General features: G+C 50.2%; 1 protein-coding gene across 12 annotated transcripts in view; it reads left to right on the plus strand.

Moving 5' to 3' along the window:
* Window positions 1-20,000, plus strand: part of LOC143028208 (glutamate receptor-interacting protein 2-like) — a 427,238-nt gene that overhangs the window by 373,503 nt on the left and 33,735 nt on the right. For 6 of the 12 annotated variants that reach the window (XM_076189986.1, XM_076189993.1, XM_076189989.1 and 3 more), the window contains exon 2: window positions 3,626-5,102. The exons of the other annotated variants lie outside the window; for them this stretch is intronic. In XM_076189986.1, coding sequence (XP_076046101.1) covers window positions 3,881-5,102 — 1,222 coding nt within the window. In that variant the 5' untranslated portion in view covers window positions 3,626-3,880. The remainder of the gene's footprint in view (window positions 1-3,625; window positions 5,103-20,000) is intronic. 12 annotated transcript variants of the gene reach the window in all.

Consider the following 20,000-nt stretch of genomic DNA (forward strand, 5'->3'; position numbering starts at 1 on the left):
GAGAGAGAAGTCTTGTCGATGATGTACTTGCGTGGTCTGGATCTCTACACGCATCTAGTCTGTCTAATCTCCCAACAACCCCTCCCCCACCTCTCCCCCTTGCATCCACAGCACACTTCACATTCCCCGAGGTACAGCTGGCAAGACTTCCCCGTGGTCGATCTACCAGCTCGTGCAGCATGGGTTGTACGGCAACAACGCGTGTGTTCACGTGTAAATTTGAAATTAAAAGAATGTGCTGTTCATTAATAAGAGTCCTCACATACCCAGTTCGGTGAACGCACAAGTATTATTACCATATAGGTGTGTCATATCTCACGACTAAGGTGGACCACACGGAAATCTTGCCATCTATGCACACATGCAGCACACACACACACACACACACACACACACACACACACACACACACACACACACACACACACACACACACACACACATATATATATATATATATATATATATATATATATATATATATGCATATGAGTTATTGTATAGCAAAGTTGGGGCATTATCTTCTACTTCATTACATAACTAGTACCTATAGAGCGCGTTTGTGTCTGTGCCTTTTGAAAGAGGCCCTTGTGCTGTGATGGCCTTGTTCTTTGTCCTTCCTCTTGTCCATGGGTCAGCCCCCAAGTCCCAGACACGTCAAGGTAGCAGTGCATGACCTTCAACGTTGTGTCATTCTTTATACATATGTGTGTGTGTGTGTGTGTGTGTGTGTGTGTGTGTGTGTGTGTGTGTGTGTGTGTGTGTGTGTGAGAGAGAGAGAGAGAGAGAGAGAGAGAGAGAGAGAGAGAGAGAGAGAGCAAAGGATGAAGGCGACGACAACCTGCTCCATGAGAGGAGCACTGCTCCTGAGATGAACCGGAAGGATTTCTGAGACAGCGATGACGAAGTGGGATCGCCTTTGCTCATGGTCTACGGGAAGGAGTGGAAAGGAAAGTATGCGGGTTCTGATGGAAGCGAAGGAAAAAAGTCACAGAAACTTCATCAAACTTTTTTTTTCATCGCTTCAATATCTGATGCACCTCTTTCCCCCGCCTAGTCCCGGGGTCTTCTTATAGGTGAATGAAATCGTATGGATCTAGTTGGAATGCGATACACACAGTAGTCACTGGGCACTACCTTTTACTCTCTTACAGCGAAGATATCGACAAAGTCCCTCTGGTGACGGGTGCTTCCACGAATATCTTTACTGATGTCATTAGGACTTCCTTCTGTTGCTTTCCACCCCGCACACGCTTCTCGGGAATGATATCTCGATTCGTCGAGACTTCGAGTAATCGAGACCTCGTTTCACGCAGGAGTCCTTCCCCGGAGGTGCACAAGTTCGCTTCTCCTCCTCCTCAGGTGGAGCGAAACCTCCGAGGAACATCACCGTGTCGAAGAAAACGGAATGGGTCCTCCACTGTCCCGACCCTGTGTGAAATGGGATCGCACGAAGATTCGTCACCCCAGACTTCAACAGGGTGACAAATCTTCATGTGGGCTATCCTAGGGTGACAATTCTTTATGTGGGCCATCCTGGGTTTACGATTCTTCGGTTGTAGAAGTTGATGACAATAAGCATTCAACCTAACCTAATCTTTATTCCACTGTTGATATTCGGCGTTCTGGGGTGACATTTCTTCAGGTGGGATCTGATGGGGTGACGAGTCTTCACGTCACCTGTAGAATGCGCATGCGCGGTCGCCGGGCGGTGGGGGGCCAACCATCTTTCTGTTGCTGGTCCGGTCCGCGAGCCACTGGGGGCTTATCTGATGCTCCGGGACCCCCCGGCACTGCCCGGGGGGAGGTCTCCGAGGGGCGGCCCTCTTTCGACGGCGTTCTTCGGGCCGCCAAATAAGAGTTCTTCGGGAAAAAGGAATTTGTACTTCGGAAGTTGTATCTGATCGACTTCGGAGATTCAGCACCGTTCAGTTCTCTCTCTCTCTCTCTCTCTCTCTCTCTCTCTCTCTCTCTCTCTCTCTCTCTCTCTATCTATCTATCTATCTCTATCTCTAACATTGAACAAGAGCGTCGATGAACAGACACCTCATTCAGGGTATGTTCCTCACGCCCACAAAAGCCCCTCTCCCTCTTCCCCCACCGCCACAAAAGCCCCTCACCCTCTTCCCCCACCCCCCACAAAAGCCCCTCACTATTTTTCCCCACCGCCACCAGCGGCGTAAAAATATCGTTGGGCGAATGTACGACAAATTCTGTAAAATGCGCTTTCTTATCAGTTCGGTCGAGTCGCTCGAGCAAATCCCCCCCCAACTCGAATGGCACCCTTAAGGAACATTCTTCTGGCTTGCGACTGACAGCTTTATTCAGCAGACGGGGGTGGCCCTCGTTCTGAAGGGGCCTGGAGATATTTCGATCGAGGTCAACCCTGTGACGTGCAAAAGTTCGCAGACGATCTCATCAAGTATTTCTCTGTTAACGGAAAACTCTGCAACAGATGGTTATGATATTTGGACTATTTCAGTGAAATGATCATCGCCAAAAATTTCTGTCATATTGTGAGGCTTGCAGCGACCAAGGCGCCATCTGCTGGCACGTGAGAACACAACAAAACTGTCGACGGACTTTGGAATCTGGTTGACGCGTTTTTCAGTTGAAACGGAGCGATTCTTCAGTGGTCACTGTGTACGTGTGTGTGTGTGTGTGTGTGTGTGTGTGTGTGTGTGTGTGTGTGTGTGTGTGTGTGTGTGTGTGTGTGTGTGTGTGTGTGTGTGTGTGTGTGTGTGTGTGTATGTGTGTATCTGTGTGTGTGTGTGTGTGTGTGTGTGTGTGTGTGTGTGTGTATGTGTGTATCTGTGTGTGTGTGTGTGTGTGTGTGTGTGTGTGTGTGTGTGTGTGTGTGTGTGTGTGTGTGTGTCTATGTGTGTGTGTGTGTGTGTGTGTGTGTGTGTGTGTGTGTGTGTGTGTGTGTGTGTGTGTGTGTGTGTGTGTGTGTGTGTGTGTGTGTGTGTGTGTGTGTGTGTGTGTGTGTGTGTGTTTTTGATTGTTCGCAAAACAAATACCTGAAACACACATAACACAGTGTGGATCCTTCAGTCTCGTGTACTGCGATTCTTTCCTTTTTATACTCAGAAGTCTTCTTGCGAAGACTCAGTCCTCGTGGCAACTAATTCGAAAAAATAAAAGAAAAAAATCAGGGACGCATGTGGGCACCGCACGCGGGACTTCTGAGTCGGATACAATCACGCCATCGCCCGAGATATCCTGATCGCTAGAACTGACCTCTACCACCAACTGGCCTTAATTTAGTCCTCCTCGTCCTTCTCCTCCTCATCCTCCCAGTGCTCTTCCTCTTCCTCCTCCTCCTCCTCCTGCTCCTCCTCCTCCCCCTCCTCTTCCACATTGTTCTATTCGTCCTCGTTTTCTTGTCCTCTTTATTCTCCCCGTCCTCGTCTCCTCCTCCTCCTCTTCATTCTCCTCTTCCTCCTCCTCCTCCTCCTCCTCTTCCTCTACTCCAGTTGCCTCCTTGGTCTTCCTTCCTCCCGCGGTCGTCGTTCGAGGCGATGCCTCAGTGTCTCCTTCGATAGGAAGAGGAGGGGAAATCCCCTTTACCTTCGTCGTGTAAATCGATGTCACTAACGGATGTTGACGTTTTGTTTCCAAACAGGGGGGGAACTCTTTATTCCTAACGTGAACGAGTTTCTGTGATGTGTGTCCGTGATGCACTCTGCCTGCCTGGCACTGCAAGAGGAAACAGTGGCATTACCAAGGTCCCCAAAGTCGAGAAGCTCAAGCTCTTAAGTGTTTCTCTAAAGCTCCTGCCACCATTGACCCGCCTCCTCGGACAGCTGGGGCCAGTGGCCGTCACCGCGTCCTGCTAGAACAAGAGATGAGGAGGAGTGTGTGACGCGAGACCCCAAGAATGCCTCGGTGGCCGGAATGGAGGGGTTCTTCGGGGACTCTCTGGGTCTCGAGCGGACCCGACAGCTCCTTCGAGCAGGACCGCAACGAGTCTGACGGCGGAGGTGGAGGGCACCGCGAGCAGGGCCGCAGCCGCAGGAAGGGCCTCCGCAAGAGGTTTCGGTCCCTGACGGAGGGCCTGGCGAGTTTCATCACGGGCGACAAGAAGGAGAAGGAGGTGCCCAGGAACTTCGTGGCCTTCAAGCATGGGCCGAAGGACTTCGAGTACGGGACCTCTGGGTATTGCTCCGACTACGGTCCTGAGTACAAGAGGGCCGTGGCCATGAACAAGAACAACAACAACAATAACAACAACAATAACAACAAGGGCTACATTACCCTGAGCCCCGTGACGAACAGAAGCCCCGCGCCCTGGAAAAGCCCCTTCCAGAACGAGAACAACAACGGGGACAAGAACAACGTCGTCAGCAGGAACAACCTGAAGAACGGGAGCCTGAACTTGAACAACATCGCAGACCTCAACAGAGACAACAAGAACGCCCTCAAGGGCTGGAAGCCAAAGACCCCGCCCAGCCCCCCGCCCCGGCGCTATTCCCTCTGGGCCTTAGATGCCTACTACCACCCGAACTACCTCCACGAAGTAGGAAAGCTCTCCTCTTCCTTCCCCTCGTCCTTCCATCACCCGGGCTACATCACGGCGCCCCCGGAGATCACCCCACCCCCGCCTCTCCGCCTTCACCCAGCCACCCCGCTATCCTCCCCTGGGGGGAACAGTAGTGTGGTGGGTGTAGGGAAGTCCCCCTTCCCGTGGGTGAAGGGGCCTCCTTCGCCCTCGCTGCGTCGCTCAGTCTCTACCTCCCGGAGGTCGACCACGCCCACAAGGCAGCGGTCAGCCACGCCCACGAGGCAGCGGGCGACCACGCCCACGTCGACGGCCGCTTCCCAGAGCAAGACCTATCTGGCGACCACGACCACCACCTACAGGACGATCCTCCCCCGGGGTTCGACCTCCCCTTCCCGTGCCACCACACCTCCGGCCACGGGGGTCGTGACCCCTCTGGGGTCTCCGGTGCTCAGGGGGCGCACGCCCCTGTCCAATGGCCAGGGGAACGAGGTCAGGGGATCCTCGGAGCCCCGATCGGGCGGCGGCGCCAGCAGCAGGAGCTCCCGGGCCGAGTGGTACCGGAGGAAGGCCAGCAATGCGAGGCGGAGAGCGCAGTCACGTTAGTATCATCAGCATAGGTTTTAGATATATGTATGTATGTATGTATGTATGTATGTATGTATGTATGTATGTATGTATGTATGTATGTATGTATGTATGTATGTATGTATGCATGTGTGTATGTATGTATATATGTATGTATTATGTATACATATATATACATGTATGTACAATTGTGTGTGTGTGTGTGTGTGTGTGTGTGTGTGTGTGTGTGTGTGTGTGTGTGTGTGTGTGTGTGTGTGTGTGTGTGTGTGTGTGTGTGTGTGTTTGTTTTGTTTTGAGACAATCTAACAACTTGACGAGGACAAGAAGACGAAAGACAAGAGTCTTCATCTAAGTTTAATTTTGAAGAATTTCGCAAAAGCGGGGCCTTCGCTTTGAGAAAGCCCCTTTGCTACACTAGTCAATGCAAACCTTTACTGTCTCCATTGAGCAAGGAGGCGTGTGAGTGTGGGTGGGTGGGGTGTATGTAAGGTCACGGCATTACTCACAGATTAGTCAGTACGACCCAATGGTTCATCGAATACTCGTATGTGATCCAATACCATAGTGAATCCCTCTCTCTCTCTCTCTCTCTCTCTCACACACACACACACACACACACACACACACACACACACACACACACACACACACACACACACACAGACACACACACACACACACACACACACACACACACACACACACACACACACACACACACACACACACACACACACACACGCACACACTCATATCAATAGAAGTCTTACAATCTGATTTAGATGCAATTTACGACCAGATCCCAAAACGTCGATGTGATTTAGCATGAGCGAGTGTTGTCTGATGCTCGCTGAGGAGAGCCAGAAATTGATCGCGAGATTACGCGAGCGAGAACGGGGGAAGGGAGAGGAAGAGAGAAAGTAACGTGGATTTAAAAGTAGCGAAAGACCATCACATCTGATAGAGTGCTAAGCGTCGTTGGCGACCTGGGTTGTTGTCGGCGCCCCGTCCTGGGCGTCTTGGGACCTCCGCTTGACCTGAGGTCGGGTCACCTTTGACTCAGACCTGAATATCCACTGACGGCAGCCCAAAACCCGCCCACCCCTTCACGCGAGGCCATAGATATGTTAGGGAGAAATGAAAAAGGCCAAGAGGGCCTGGCCTCTACGAGATGGGGGCCGGGTCTACACGGGCTGTTATGCCAATATACAGCATGAATGCATGTGTGTATGTATGTATGTATGTATGTATGTATGTATGTATGTATGTATGTATGTATGAATGCATGTGTGTATGTATGTATGTATGTATGTATGTATGTATATATATATATATATATATATATATATATACACAGTATATATGTATATATATATATACATATATATATAAACTTTTTCAGTGTGTGTGTGTGTATACGCGCGTGAGAGATAGAAAGAAAGAGAGAGAGAGAGAGAGAGAGAGAGAGAGAGAGAGAGAGAGAGAGAGAGAGAAAGACCTATTTTCTTTGTCTTCATTCGTTTGTTTCGGTATTTCCCCCTTTTGTCCTCTACTATCTTCTATTTCCCCACTGCTCCTTTCTTTGCGTCCTGGCACCGAATCTAAGTAGTCGTGGGTGCCACAGGTGCCGCTGCTGCTGCTGCAAGCAAGTCTCAGGGTGCCAAGGCTGGTGGCACCGGCGACGCGACCCTCTCCTGCGTGTCTGTAATCACATCATCCTAACTTGGCAGAGATTAATCCCGAAAATGCTCTACATGGTTGGCGTAGCATTTTCATTTCACTTTTCTAATGAAAGTTCGACATCTGGAGGAGATTGCTCAGTTCATCAGGGGAGGAGAGATGTGTCATAGCCTTCCCTTCCCCTCCTCCCCAAAGACGAGTGCCCCATCGACCGCTGGTCATTTTTACCCTAAGGCAGAATTCCCCAACCTTTTCCGACCATAGCACCCCCTGTTGTCATGTCTAAGCGGTCCAGCACCCTATCTTGTCATGAGAAGGATAAAAGAAAGTGAAGTGTACTGCTTGATGACTTATTTTCTTGATTCCTTAGAACTGAAACAAACTGACAATGTTGTTTGTAGAAGGAATAAGAACACCCTAGAAAAATAAAATAACATGGAAAAGGTCAAATATGCACAACTGGGTAATCAGTGATACATATATCAATGTGATTTTTGTGTGCATCACTTCCCAGTACCCTCTATAATTGATTTCAGCACTCCGTGTTGGGAAATGCTGCCCTGAGGGCTGGTCTCCACGGGCCGGACCGCATTGGTGTTATATGCTTTATTCTAACGTGGTCCTCGTATACCCCGGATATAACTCCCATTGCTGAGGTTTATAGACCCTTGGATCGGGTGTAGTGGACACGCTCAACCACTGTCACCATTTTGTGGTGGTCGTGGTGGTGGTGGTATGCAAATGTGTCCCGTTTTCGGGCAAACGAGAGACATTTGCATACTGCACTACCACCAGATGGGGACAATACCACCACATGGGGACAACTGCTAAGTGTGTCCACTATTAACGATACAAGCGTCTATAAATCTCAACTACGGGGGACAGAGAGAGCCGAGTAGGTCTTTAGTTGTTTGTGTGTGTGTGATTCACCATGTGATTCATCATGGTCTTGGATCACGTGTTGGAATCGTGATCGACACCTATTTCCTTCTGGGAAGAGAGCTCAGAGCTCATATATGACCGATCTATGGGTAATGCTGTGACACGCACACCCCCAACTCCCCACCCACGAAAGTTGGAGTAACGACTCAGAGTGCAGCGATACTGAAGTTATTTCATCCCTGGGCAGGATTCCAACCCGGACCGCCGTAGTGCCAGTCGGGAACTCTACCAACTGTACCACGAGTGTGTGTGTGTATGTGTGTGTGTGTGTGTGTGTGTGTGTGTGTGTGTGTGTGTGTGTGTGTGTGTGTGTGTGTGTGTGTGTGTGTGTGTGTGTGTGTGTGTGTGTGTGTGTGTGTATTAGGGGGGAAGAGTTGGCTGCTGGGTGAGGGTATTGTGCAGAATCTGCAACATTCAACAGCTGATGCATGCGGGACAACCCCCCTCACTGGCCACCGGAGTACCCGTGTACAATTGCACCATAACCTGGGCTACCTGACCTGATGTCATTCTTCAGAAACGGATGGCCTCATTATACTTTTTGTCGCTGCCAGATTTTTTCTTCTTTTAATCACGTGAGAGCGAGAAACCTTGCGATACCTTATCGGTCACCCGAGCAAGACGATTCTGTTGATGATCGTGAGCGTCGCGGTGTATCACACTGGGCTATTTTTCCCTCGACTTTTGGAGCAGATCTGCGGCCCGTAGTTTTCGGGAAGGAAAATAATTTTTCTCCAGCAAATGTATTTTCGTTGAGGAAACAAAATGGCTTGCACCAGCCATTTTACGACGGAAAAAGTTGTTGGAGGTGGGTGGTACTGCCGATTAATCGAAGGTTGAAGGAAAAATAGACCAGTGTGATACCCCTTTAGAGTCGTATGATGACTGCATGAGACCACACACGCCATGAAAGCTATTATGGGTCTTATGTTCAGATGAAATACGGTCGCCGTTTGTGATGGTGTGAGGTTTCGAGTCCCGCTTTATCGTTCAAGTATTCAGTAGCTTAAAGTTATTATGGGTCTTATGCTCAGATGAAATACGGTCACCGTTTGTGATGGTGTGAGGTTTCGAGTCCCGCTTTATCGTTCAAGTATTCAGTAGCTTAATGTTATTATGGGTCTTATGCTCAGATGAAATACGGTCGCCGTTTGTGATGGTGTGAGGTTTCGAGTCCCGCTTTATCGTTCAGGTACTCAGTAGCTTGTCAGACCGGGGATGACCTTGGGTCTCTTAATATAATCGTTTGGCGTGAGGCACTAACGTGATGAGTGTGATGGGGGGGGAGGGCGGAGCTCCCCCCCCCCCTTGGCGTGAACCTGGCGTGACTCACCGATGGAGAGATAGATAGAGATAGAGAGATAAATAGATAGATAGATAGATAAAGAGAGAGAGAGGGGGGAGAGATTGAAACAGAGCGAGAGACAGACAGATAGACAGACAAATGAACAGAAAGACAGAGACAGATAGACAGGCAGACATAGAGAGGGAGAGAGAGAGAGAGAGAGAGAGAGAGAGAGAGAGAGAGAGAGAGAGAGAGAGAGAATGAGAGAGATTGAAACAGACAGAGAGTGAGAGACAGACAGATAGACAGACAGGCGGACAGAAAGACAGAGAGGCAGAGAGCGAAAGAGATAGAGTGAGTGAGTGAGTGAGCGAGTGACAGAGAGAGAGAGAGAGAGAGAGAGAGAGAGAGAGAGAGAGAGAGAGAGAGAGAGAGAGAGAGAGAGAGAGAGAGAGAGAGAGAAAACGAGAGCGAAAACGAGAGTAGAGGAGGTGGGAAAGGTGATAATCCTCCCATAGGCGAGTTCGACGGCAAACCTTTACTTTGGCGCCGGGAATTTACGACGCCATCCTGTCCCCATCAGTAAACCTTTACTCTCCCAAACAGACAATTAAGTTCCTCCTGGCGTAGAGGAACAACACGCGTTCCCCTTGCTGAAATTGGAGCATCGTCAGCACGTGCCGCAATGTGTAATTATCTTAGTCTGCTTTTGTTGTTTTGCTTTTATAAAAAAAAAAAAAGGAACAAAGTCTGCTTTCGTTCTGTGACAACTTGTTTCGCGCGACCTTGAAGCCCCGCAGTTGCCACCTCGACCCGAGGAGGAGGAGGAGGAGGAAGAGGAGGAGGAGGAGGAGGAAGGCGACGAGGACGACTACGACGACGACGACAGTTTTTTTTTTTTGTATCAGTATATCTGTGCCTGTGTCAGTGTCTCTGTCTTCATTTCTATCTCTCTCTCTCTCTCTCTCTCTCTCTCTCTCTCTCTCTCTCTCTCTCTCTCTCTCTCTCTCTCTCTCTCTCTCTCTCTCGTGAAAAGTTCCTAGTCTTTCTTCGAGTTGAACTGGTAAAAAGTGTGAGTTAGTTTCAGTCAACAAGTAGGAGTGCCATCAACAACGCGCGTGTCGCGGGCTGACTACTCCCACTTCTTGGCACTGTGAGCCCGTGGCACTGTGGATATGTGGCACTGTAAATCCGTTGTACTGTGAATCTGTGGCAGTTTGGATCCGTGGGCACTGTGGATCCGTGCCACTGTGGATCTGTGGCACTGTGGATCCGTGGCACTGTGGGTCCGTGGTCCCGTGGATCCGTGGCACTGTGGATCCGTGGCACTGTGGATCCGTGGATTCGTGGTTCCGTGGATCCGTGACACTGTGGATCTGTGGATCCATGGCACTGTCGATCCGTGACACCCTGGATCGTGGGACTGTGGATCTGTAGCATTCTTAATATGTGGCACTGTGGATCCATGGCACTGTGGATCCGTGGCACTGTGGGTCCGTGGTCCAGTGGATCCGTGGCTCTGTGGATCCGTGGCACTGTGGATCCGTGGTTCTGTGGATTCGTGGCACTGTCGATCCGTGACGCTGTGGATCCGTAGGATTGTGGATCTGTGACACTGTGGATCCGTGGCATTGTGGATCCGTAGCACTGTGGATCCGTGACTGTGAATCCATAGCATTCTTGATCCGTGACACTGTGGATCCGTGGCACTGTAGATCCGTAGGACTGTGGATCCGTGACTGTGAATCTATAGCATTCGTGATCCGTGGCACTGTGGATCCGTGGCACTGTAGATCCGTGGCACTGTGGATCTGTGGCACTATGGACTTGTGACTGTGGATCTGTGGCACTATAGATATGTACCACTGGATCCGTGGCACTGTTGATCCGTAACACGGTTGATCCGTGACACTATAGAGCCATTGCATTGTGGATCCGTGGCACTGTAGATCCGGGTCATATTGGATCTGTTGCACTGTGGATATGTGGCTTTGTGAATCAATGGCATTATGTACCTGTTCCACTGTGAATCCATGGCACTGTGGATCCGTGGCACTGTGGATCCGTGGCACCGTAGATCCGTGGAACTGTGAATATGTGGTACTGTGGATCCGTGGCACTGTGGATCCATGGCACTGTGGATCCGTGGCACCGTGGATCCGTGGAACTGTGAATATATGGTACTGTGGATCCGTAGCACTGTGGATCCATGGTACTGTGGATCCGTGGCACTGTGGAACTGTGGATCCGTGGCACTGTGGAACTGGATCCGTGGCACTGTGGATCCGTGGCACTGTGGAACTGTGAATCTGTGGTACTGTGGATCCGTGGCACTGTGGATCCGTGGCACTGTGGATCCGTGGCACTGTGGATCCGTGGCACTGTGGATCCGTGGCACTGTGGATCCGTGGCACTGTGGATCCGTGGCACTGTGGAACTGTGGATCCGTGGCACTGTGGAACTGTGAATATGTGGCACTGTGGATCCGTGGCACTGTGGATCCGTGGCACTGTGGATCCGTGGTAATGTAGATCCGTGGTAATGTAGATCCGTGACACTGTAGATCCGTGACACTGCGGATCCTTGGTACCGTGGAGCCATTGCACTGTGGATTCATAGCACTGTGGATTCATAACATTGTGGAGCCGTTGCTCTGTGTATCCGTGGCATTGTGGATTTGTGGCGTTGTGGATCTGTGGCACTGTGGATCTATGGCACTGTTAATCTGCGGCACTGTGTATCTGTGGCATTGTGGATTTGTGGCGTTGTGGATCTGTGGCACTGTGGATCTATGGCACTGTTAATCTGCGGAATTGTGGATCCGTGGGACTGTGGATCCATGGTACTGTGAGTCTGTGGCACTGTGAATCCGTGGCACCGTGGATCTGTGGCACTGTGGATCAGTGGCACCGTTGATCCGTGGCACTGTAAATCTGTGGCACTGTGACCTGCTTGCGCACTCTGCCTAAGCAATATCAAGAACGACGATGGATGACAGTCGCATGTGCCAAAGTGACAGACGTCCTTGCACACGCAACAGTGCGAAGTTGGCAATCAACACGTAAATGCTGCTCCGCCATGGCCCGCCGTACGCGTCTGATTCATGCAAAGGTCAATATAGTTTAGTTCAGAGACGGCGGACCCCCAGTTTGAATGGACCGAGACCCTTTAGAGGGGGTTTACACGGTCTAACGGTTCGTCGAACGCGGTTCGACAGACACGTGTTTGAAGTGATGTGTGAACGTGTGAACGGGGTATTTGGTTGTCGAACACGTTGGTTAAACCCCAAATACTCCCCGTTCACACGTTCACACATCACTTTAAACACGTGTCTGTCGAACCGCGTTCGACGGACCGTTAGACCGTATGAACCCCCTCTTACGCAAGGATTTGCCTTTAGGACCATGATCCGATGAAATGGTCCTCGCCAAAAACGAACGAATAGAGAGATAAACAGATAAAAAAAAAAAAATCGCAAATAGATGAATAGGTAGATATAAGTAGATGAATAGAACAATGGATCAACGAAAAGATAAATAGATATAATAGATAAATACATCAATATATAGACACGACTAGACAAACAAACGAATTTATATATTAACTAGTAATAATGCACTACAGGTTGTCTTACATCATATGACGTACGTTTATCTTCAGTAGTCCTGGACTTCGGCATCAGCGTGTGTATCTGGTGACGTCATCTGTGGGAGCTTGGCACGTCGTCCAATAGAGTACTCTGGTGGTGGGAATTAGGCAAGGGAGAGGTCATAGGCGCGCGCTCCTTGTGTCAAAGATGCGGCCAAAACATCTATCTGGTTCCACTGCCAAACAAGATTTCATAACCTTTGTGTGTGTGTGTGTGTGTGTGTGTGTGTGTGTGTGTGTGTGTGTGTGTGTGTGTGTGTGTGTGTGTGTGTGTGTGTGTGTGTGTGTGTGTGTGTGTGTGTGTGTGTGTGTGTGTGTGTGTGTGTGTGTGTGTTTCACTATCATGGTCTTGGATCACGTGTTGGACTCGTGATCGACAGCTATTTCCCTCCCGGAAGAGAGCTCAGAACTCATATATGTCCGATCTATGGGTAATACTGTGACCTTACACGCACACACACCCCAACTCCCTGCCCATGAGAGTTAGAGTAACGACTCGCAGCGCAGCGATACTAAAATTATTTTAGCCCTGAATGGGGTTCGAACCCGAACTGCCGTAGTGGCAGCCGGGAACTCTACCACTGCGCCACTGTGTGTGTGTGTGTGTGTGTGTGTGTGTGTGTGTGTGTGTGTGTGTGTGTGTGTGTGTGTGTGTGTGTGTGTGTGTGTGTGTGTGTGTGTACGCGTGTACGTGTGTGGGTGTGTACGCGTGTGCACCAGCGTGTGGACGAGGTGTATCCCATCTTCCTTGTGCCACTCGCACCTATTTCCTTTTTGGTAATCCTCCAACATTGTCTCGAACCGTTTCGCTTTGTTTTCTTTCTCCGTCTCTTGTGTAAACTTGGTTACAGACTTAATTCGCTCAGCGGCCCACCACCAGCAGACCCTATTCTCGCTGCCTCTTCTTCACCAGTCCCGGTGTTTTTTTTTTTTTTTTTTTTTTTTTTGCTTTTTTTTTTTTTTTTTTTTTTTTTTTTTTTTCTCCTCCTGATTTGTGGGGTTGGTACCCGTCCGGACATCAACCATGCAGGTGGTCCAAAGCTGTTCGTCATACATGAACGCTGGGGGAGACGGTGTCCACGCTATGGCCACATCACTAACGATACTCGTAGGAAGCTAACGCATCACACAGTGATGTCACCAAGTCACCTCAGGTCAGAGGTAATCAGCGGCCATTCCTCAGAGTGGACGCCCTTCCTAACCTCTGCGCCGCGGCCAGGGTTCGAACAAACACCGAATTCACCGCGCGGTTACCAGACTCGCGCTCTACCAACCGAGCTACGGCTTCTTTTTTTCCGGATGCGGAAAAAGCGGACAAACGAATAAACAGATCCACAAATGAATTAATAGATCCGTTCAAGAAACAGAGATGGGAGAGATTTCGGAGTTGAAGTACTGAGAAATTGGTCTTGGGGATGACACGAGCTCCGGAAGTTGAGGGAAAAAAAATCGGGGCTGAGCGGAGGGTAGGGGTGAGAGAGGGTTAGGGGTTAGGGGGTTAGGGTTGAGAGGGGGGTTAGGGGTAAAGGGGGTAGGGGAGAGAGGGGGTTAGGGCTGAGGGGGGTTAAGGGGTTAGGGGGTTAGGGTTGAGAGGGGGGTAGGGGTGAGGGGGTAGGGGAGAGAGGGGGTTAGGGCTGAGGGGGGTTAGGGGAGAGAGGGGTTTAGGGGTTAGGGGAGAGAGGGGGTAGGGGGTTAGGAGGTGAGAGGGGGTTACGGGGGTGAGAGGGGGTTAGAGGGGTGAGAGGGTGTCAGGGGGGTTAGGGGTTAGGAGGGGGTTAGGGGTGAGAGGGGGTTAGGGGAGTGAGAGGGGGTTAGGGTGGGTTAGGAGCTCACCGCAATGAAGAATGGGGAAGGCACTCAGGCAAAAAAGTCGACATCGGATGACAAAGTGAGGAGGAGCTGCGGCATGGGAAGGGAGAGATAACCGCAGCCGCCGCAGCCGCCGCAGCCGCCGCGGTGGCATCCTTTGCATATTATGTTCTGATTAACGTCAGAACTAAATCCGCAGAACAGGTGGCCGTGGGCTTCAAAGGCTTGAGCCTCCTTCTCACATCGTCCATCGAAGTAGGAGTTCGTGAAATCTGGCTGGAGGGTCCGTTTATACCCCGGAAGGAGCTTCCGTCGCCAGCGGCGTCTCCGCTCAAAGAGCGACAGCGCCGTGCCGCGGAGGCGCTCTGTGATGTTATGGATCACGTCACGCCGCGCCGTCGTAAGTTATTTGTGACGTCACGCCGTCTGAAACGGTCGTCGTCAAAGATGACTCTGTGAGCGGGACCTATGGGGCGTGGAAGACAGGGGGGGTTTTGCTGTCGGGGCTTTTAGCCGATGCTTTTTCCTAGATCTGCATGGTCTAGGTTCTCTTCAGACGCCATTTTTTTCATCTAGAGGTCTAGAATTGTGAAAGTTGTTCGAAACTTACCTCTAATGAATTTAGGTTTGCTTATCACATTTACTGATAGTCACGCTCAAAAGAATTTCATATACCAATTGCTTTCATTATACAAATATAACGCTTATTGATGAGTTTTTTCCTATGTGTACACCACAGGACATTTTATTATATTAAAATGATACGTGCAAAAATCAACAAACGTTACATTTACATCTTAAAAATGATAAATTACATAAATATTTCTGAACTCGACTATAGTATACGTACCATCTGCGGAGACCCTAACTTTTGATGAAAATCTGGTCTCGACACTTACTAGAAGGGCGCTGGCGAAAAAGGTCCTCACTTGTCTTATGGGTGGGGGTGGGGGTGAGGGTGGGGGTGCAGGGTGGGGGGTAGGGGTTAACATAAAGGCTCGCCGCAGGGGCTAGACTTAGTTTTATAGGGCTTTGGTCACACCAACACAGGTTAAAAAGTACTCTAGCCAACCCAAGTAAAAACTAAAACAAAAAAGTGACTGAGTACACAAGTGAGTAGATAAAGCACATTGATTTACGACTAGTTGGAACATGTAGTTACATAAATAGACGGAACAGGTATTCACATAAATAGAAGAAATATGGATGGATGAATAAATAGATCACACTGGACGCGGAAAGTGGATCGACAGGAACCTGATTTCCATGTCGTCCTCGTCGCCAACGAAACTGCAAGAAGACCTTTGCCCCAGCGACCACTAGCGCTTCTATCCTTGGAGGAAAACATTTCGCCGTAGAATTGAGTGACGGAAATGGTAAAGGAGAGATTGATGGAAAGCAGTAGAAAGGAAGGTTAATAGATGTAGCAAAAGAAATGAGCATTCTTTTTTGAATGGAGGCTTATCTCCAATTTTAAAGAACTTCTGCAAGGAGGAGGAGGAGGAGGAGGAGGAAGAGGCTCCAAGGAGGAGGAGGAGGAGGAAGAAGTGGAGGAGGAGGAGGAGGAAGAGGAAGAAGCTCCAAGGAGGAGGAGGAGGAAGAAGTGGAGGAGGAGGAGAAAGTGGAGGAGGAGGAGGAAGAGGAAGAGGCTCCGAGGAGGAGGAGGAAGAGGCTCCGAGGAGGAAGAGGGGGAGGAGGCTCCGAGGAGGAGTCTGCCTGCCCGTCCCTCCCGTCCACCCACCACAAGAGCCCCACAGTTCCGACAAGTTCCGTCCAGGGGGAGCTTGGCATACCAACGTTGGCACCGTTCCTGATACGTTGCTACTCCCAACTGGGGTGGGGAGTTGGGGAGTGGGGGGGGGGGAGTTGGGGGAGTGACAAGGGCCATGATATTCCCCGAGTACCGTGTATACGTGGCCAACTGTGAGAATTTATCGGTTTAGTATCGCGGGTTTGTGTTGCAGTCGGATGCGGTGTGTGGTTGTGGTGGCTCTCTCTCTCTCTCTCTCTCTCTCTCTCTCTCTCTCTCTCTCTCTCTCACACACTCACACACACACACACACACACACACACACACACACACACACACACACACACACACACACACACACACACACACACACACACACACACACTCACACACTCTCTCTCTCTCTCTCTCTCTCTCTCTCTCTCTCTCTCTCTCTCTCTCTCTCTCTCTCTCTCTCTCTCTCTCTCTCTCTCTCTCTCTCTCTCTCTCTCTCTGTCACTCACTCACTCACTCACTCACTCATTCACTCATTTAATATAACATGGACTCCCCGGACACATCCTACCTTTAATGGCTCTCTCTCTCTCTCTCTTTTCCTCCGGTCTACCCCTGCTGGCATCCACAATTCACTTCCATACAGAGGCTCTGAGTCGACTCAATGCCTTCCACCTCCACCACCTTTGAAGTCAATGACGTTCCCCCCATCCCCAATCCACCCACTTCCACCTCCCCACATCTTGTTATCACCTCCTTCCTTCCTTCCTTCCTTCCTTCCTTCCTTCTTACCTGCCTCAGTCCTGTCATCCATCAGAGTCATTCCTTAAGGTCTCGCCTTAAGCGTTTCCCTCCTTTCCTCTTGTTCTTGTATCCACCAATCCTGGTCAACAAGTCCATGAAACTTAAGATTTCTGTATTCATCGTGACATTCCTTCACCGTTCTCAAGTCAGCCGCATGTACTGCCTGACTTTGGTTTTGGGTCTGTTTCCCTCCATGTGTTGTTGGGGGTAGATGTGGGTCAGTGTGCGGTTGTGGTGTCTTGTGGTGTTGGTAGGTGCATGTGTGTGTGTGTATATATATATTATATATATATATATATATATATATATATGTGTGTGTGTGTGTGTGTGTGTGTGTGTGTGTGTGTGTGTGTGTGTGTGTGTGTGTGTGTGTGTGTGTGCGTGTGTATGTGTGTATGTGTGCGCGCCTATGTTTATACATGTATGTATGTGTGCATGTGCGTTTTGCGTTGGGAATAGAATTAGGCCAGGAATTTGATATACACAAGAAACTGTCTATTAAAAACGTGACCTCTTATAACTTGTGCCATGTGGGCCCATGAAGGCGTGCTTTAATAAGAATGACGTAATCACCCAATTTTAAAGATCTTCATCATCCTCATCACATTTTCACCAGCATCGTGACACTAAAATACCTCGCTGTCTAACGAGAACTCTTAAAGCCGCGTCCACACTTGTTGCATTTCCACGTATCACCTAGTGATACGATACGGTGCAACAGGGTATTGTACCCACTTGTTGCGTATCCGTATACAGCAGGCGGGTACGCAACAAGTGGGTACAATACCCTGTTGCACCGTATCATATCACTAGGTGGTACGCAATGATGATACGATACGTGGAAATGCAACAAGTGTGGACCCGGCTTAACACGCCCAAGAGATGCTACCCTGCTTGTCCTTTCACCTTTTATTGTTCCAGCCAGCGCCGTTAGAAGATTTTAGTCAGCTAAGGGACAAACTCTATGATAAAAGGGGATCTCGAGCTTGTTCACCTAAATTCCGATTTGGTCCTTAATGACCGCCGTCCTTAATCCGAATAAAATCGTTTGGCAGGATTAGCAAGGAAAACCGTCTATGCCACAGTGTTGAAAGAAACTGTCGCATCGCTGGACTAGCTTGTCTGAATCCGAGGGTGTTTCCCCTTGCTCATCGCCGCCCTCCGCCTCAGTGTCGAACTTGGGTCCCAGAGGCAGCGGCGGAACCCCCTCGCATTCCATCGTGTGGCCCGGCTTCCTGCTCATCAAGAGTGCCTTGTCCGCGGCCTCCTCCCAGGGGGTCATCTCGGGGGTCTGTCAGTGCCACTTCAAGAGGGCCAACAACATCGCCCGAAGACCCGAAGACCCTTTGCCCTGTGGGGAGGTGGGGACCACAGTCCGCGATGGGCGTATCTCGCCCCCCCCCCAAGGCCAACCCCCAATTGGCACTGTGACCTACTTGATGGATTTTGTTTTGGCCAAGAACAGGCGGGATTTTATGGAGATGAAAAGCCGTGGAACACCTCCCACCCCCTCCGCCCCTTCTCCTCCCCCTCCCTTCCCCCCTCCCCCCTCCCCTCCCTTCCCCCTCCCCCTCCCTTCCCCCTTCCCCCTCCCCCTCCCTTCCCCCCTCCCCCCTCCCCTCCCCACATGAGCTCCATGGGATTATTTATGCTTAACCAGAACGAAATCCGTAAAGGACGCCGCCATGGCAAGAAGGTTAGTGCTCTCTCGAGAGAGCGATGAATTCAGGCCGGGACCCCTCGAGTGTACCGACGAGGCAACAACACAGCTGTTCCTGAAATCCCGTGTCTTCGTCTGCTCAAACTCTGGCTTCGATATCTGTCCTTTCCGTCTCCCAAAGTAACCGAGGGATGGTTCCTGAATAGAATCACCAGTGACGGTGATGTCAGTCAAATAGCTCCGACAGTCGTTCCCGGACTCGGACCGAGACTTGTGAAAAACGCAAATCCGACACTCTACCAACTGAGCTATCGGTAGCTCAGTTGGTAGAGTGTCGGATTTGCGTTCTCGCAAGTCTCGGTCCGAGTCCGGGGATGACTGTCGGAATCATTGCCAGGGATGGTTTGTAACGGGAGCAAGCAGGGCAGAGGAACAGAGGACTGCAATGCATCTCCCTGAGCGGTTGCATCCACGCCAGGGTTGGTCCTCATGACGACAGACGAAGTACTAAAACGCTTTAGGGAGAGCAAGTGGTCTTCCTCGATATGAATAAACTTGTTTCGCCAGCGGTCTTATCTCTCTGGGGAGCGAGCTCAGGGTCTGTTCTTCATCTGAAGAAAACCGTCTGACGTTAGTTAAGGGGAGTACGCGACACGACACTGGCGTTCGGATCATTGATGATGAACCCCAGTAGGGTGGGAGGGACAGGGTGGGAGGAGGGTACCCTCGGCTTAATAAAATCACCCATTGTTACATAGACTATTTACACAAGACGAAGACTCTCATGTAAAGACTGATTAGGTTAACGTGGGGTGTAGTATTCATATTCCATCTGTTGACCAGCGGCTCTATCCTTGATGACAACACCTCGCCGAAGACGTGAAGTCATAGAATTGGCAAAGGAGATATTTAAGGAGGGCAGTACCAGGGAACATGAATAGTGGAAGTTATAAGTGATCAGGATTATCATTTGAGTAGAGAAGGCTCTGTCAGGAGTCCGATACCTATATAGATACATCGAAGATATTCTTGATGTTGGCCTTTTCTAGTACAAGCTAGGGATTCTAGATCTCTTTTCGAACTATCGACCCCGGCATCGACGGCACTTCCTGACTGGACCTGCGAGAGAGAGAGAGAGAGAGAGAGAAAGAGAGAGAGAACGATCACCCCAAAGGAGGTGGTGGTGGAAGTGTCCGATCTCTCCGGGGCAACAACTGACACAATACTACCCCGATACGTCGCCTGAGGGGTTTGTTTGTCGTGGCACGGCAGAGCTCTGCAGCCGAGGAGCCTTGGTTAACCTCCGGGGGCTTTATTACGAGGCGCGACGCGATGCCGT

The sequence above is a fragment of the Oratosquilla oratoria genome, chromosome 9, assembly GCF_046742065.1.
Source record: "Oratosquilla oratoria isolate Oo_2021 chromosome 9, ASM4674206v1, whole genome shotgun sequence".
In the NCBI taxonomy this organism is placed as follows: Eukaryota; Metazoa; Arthropoda; class Malacostraca; order Stomatopoda; family Squillidae; genus Oratosquilla; species Oratosquilla oratoria.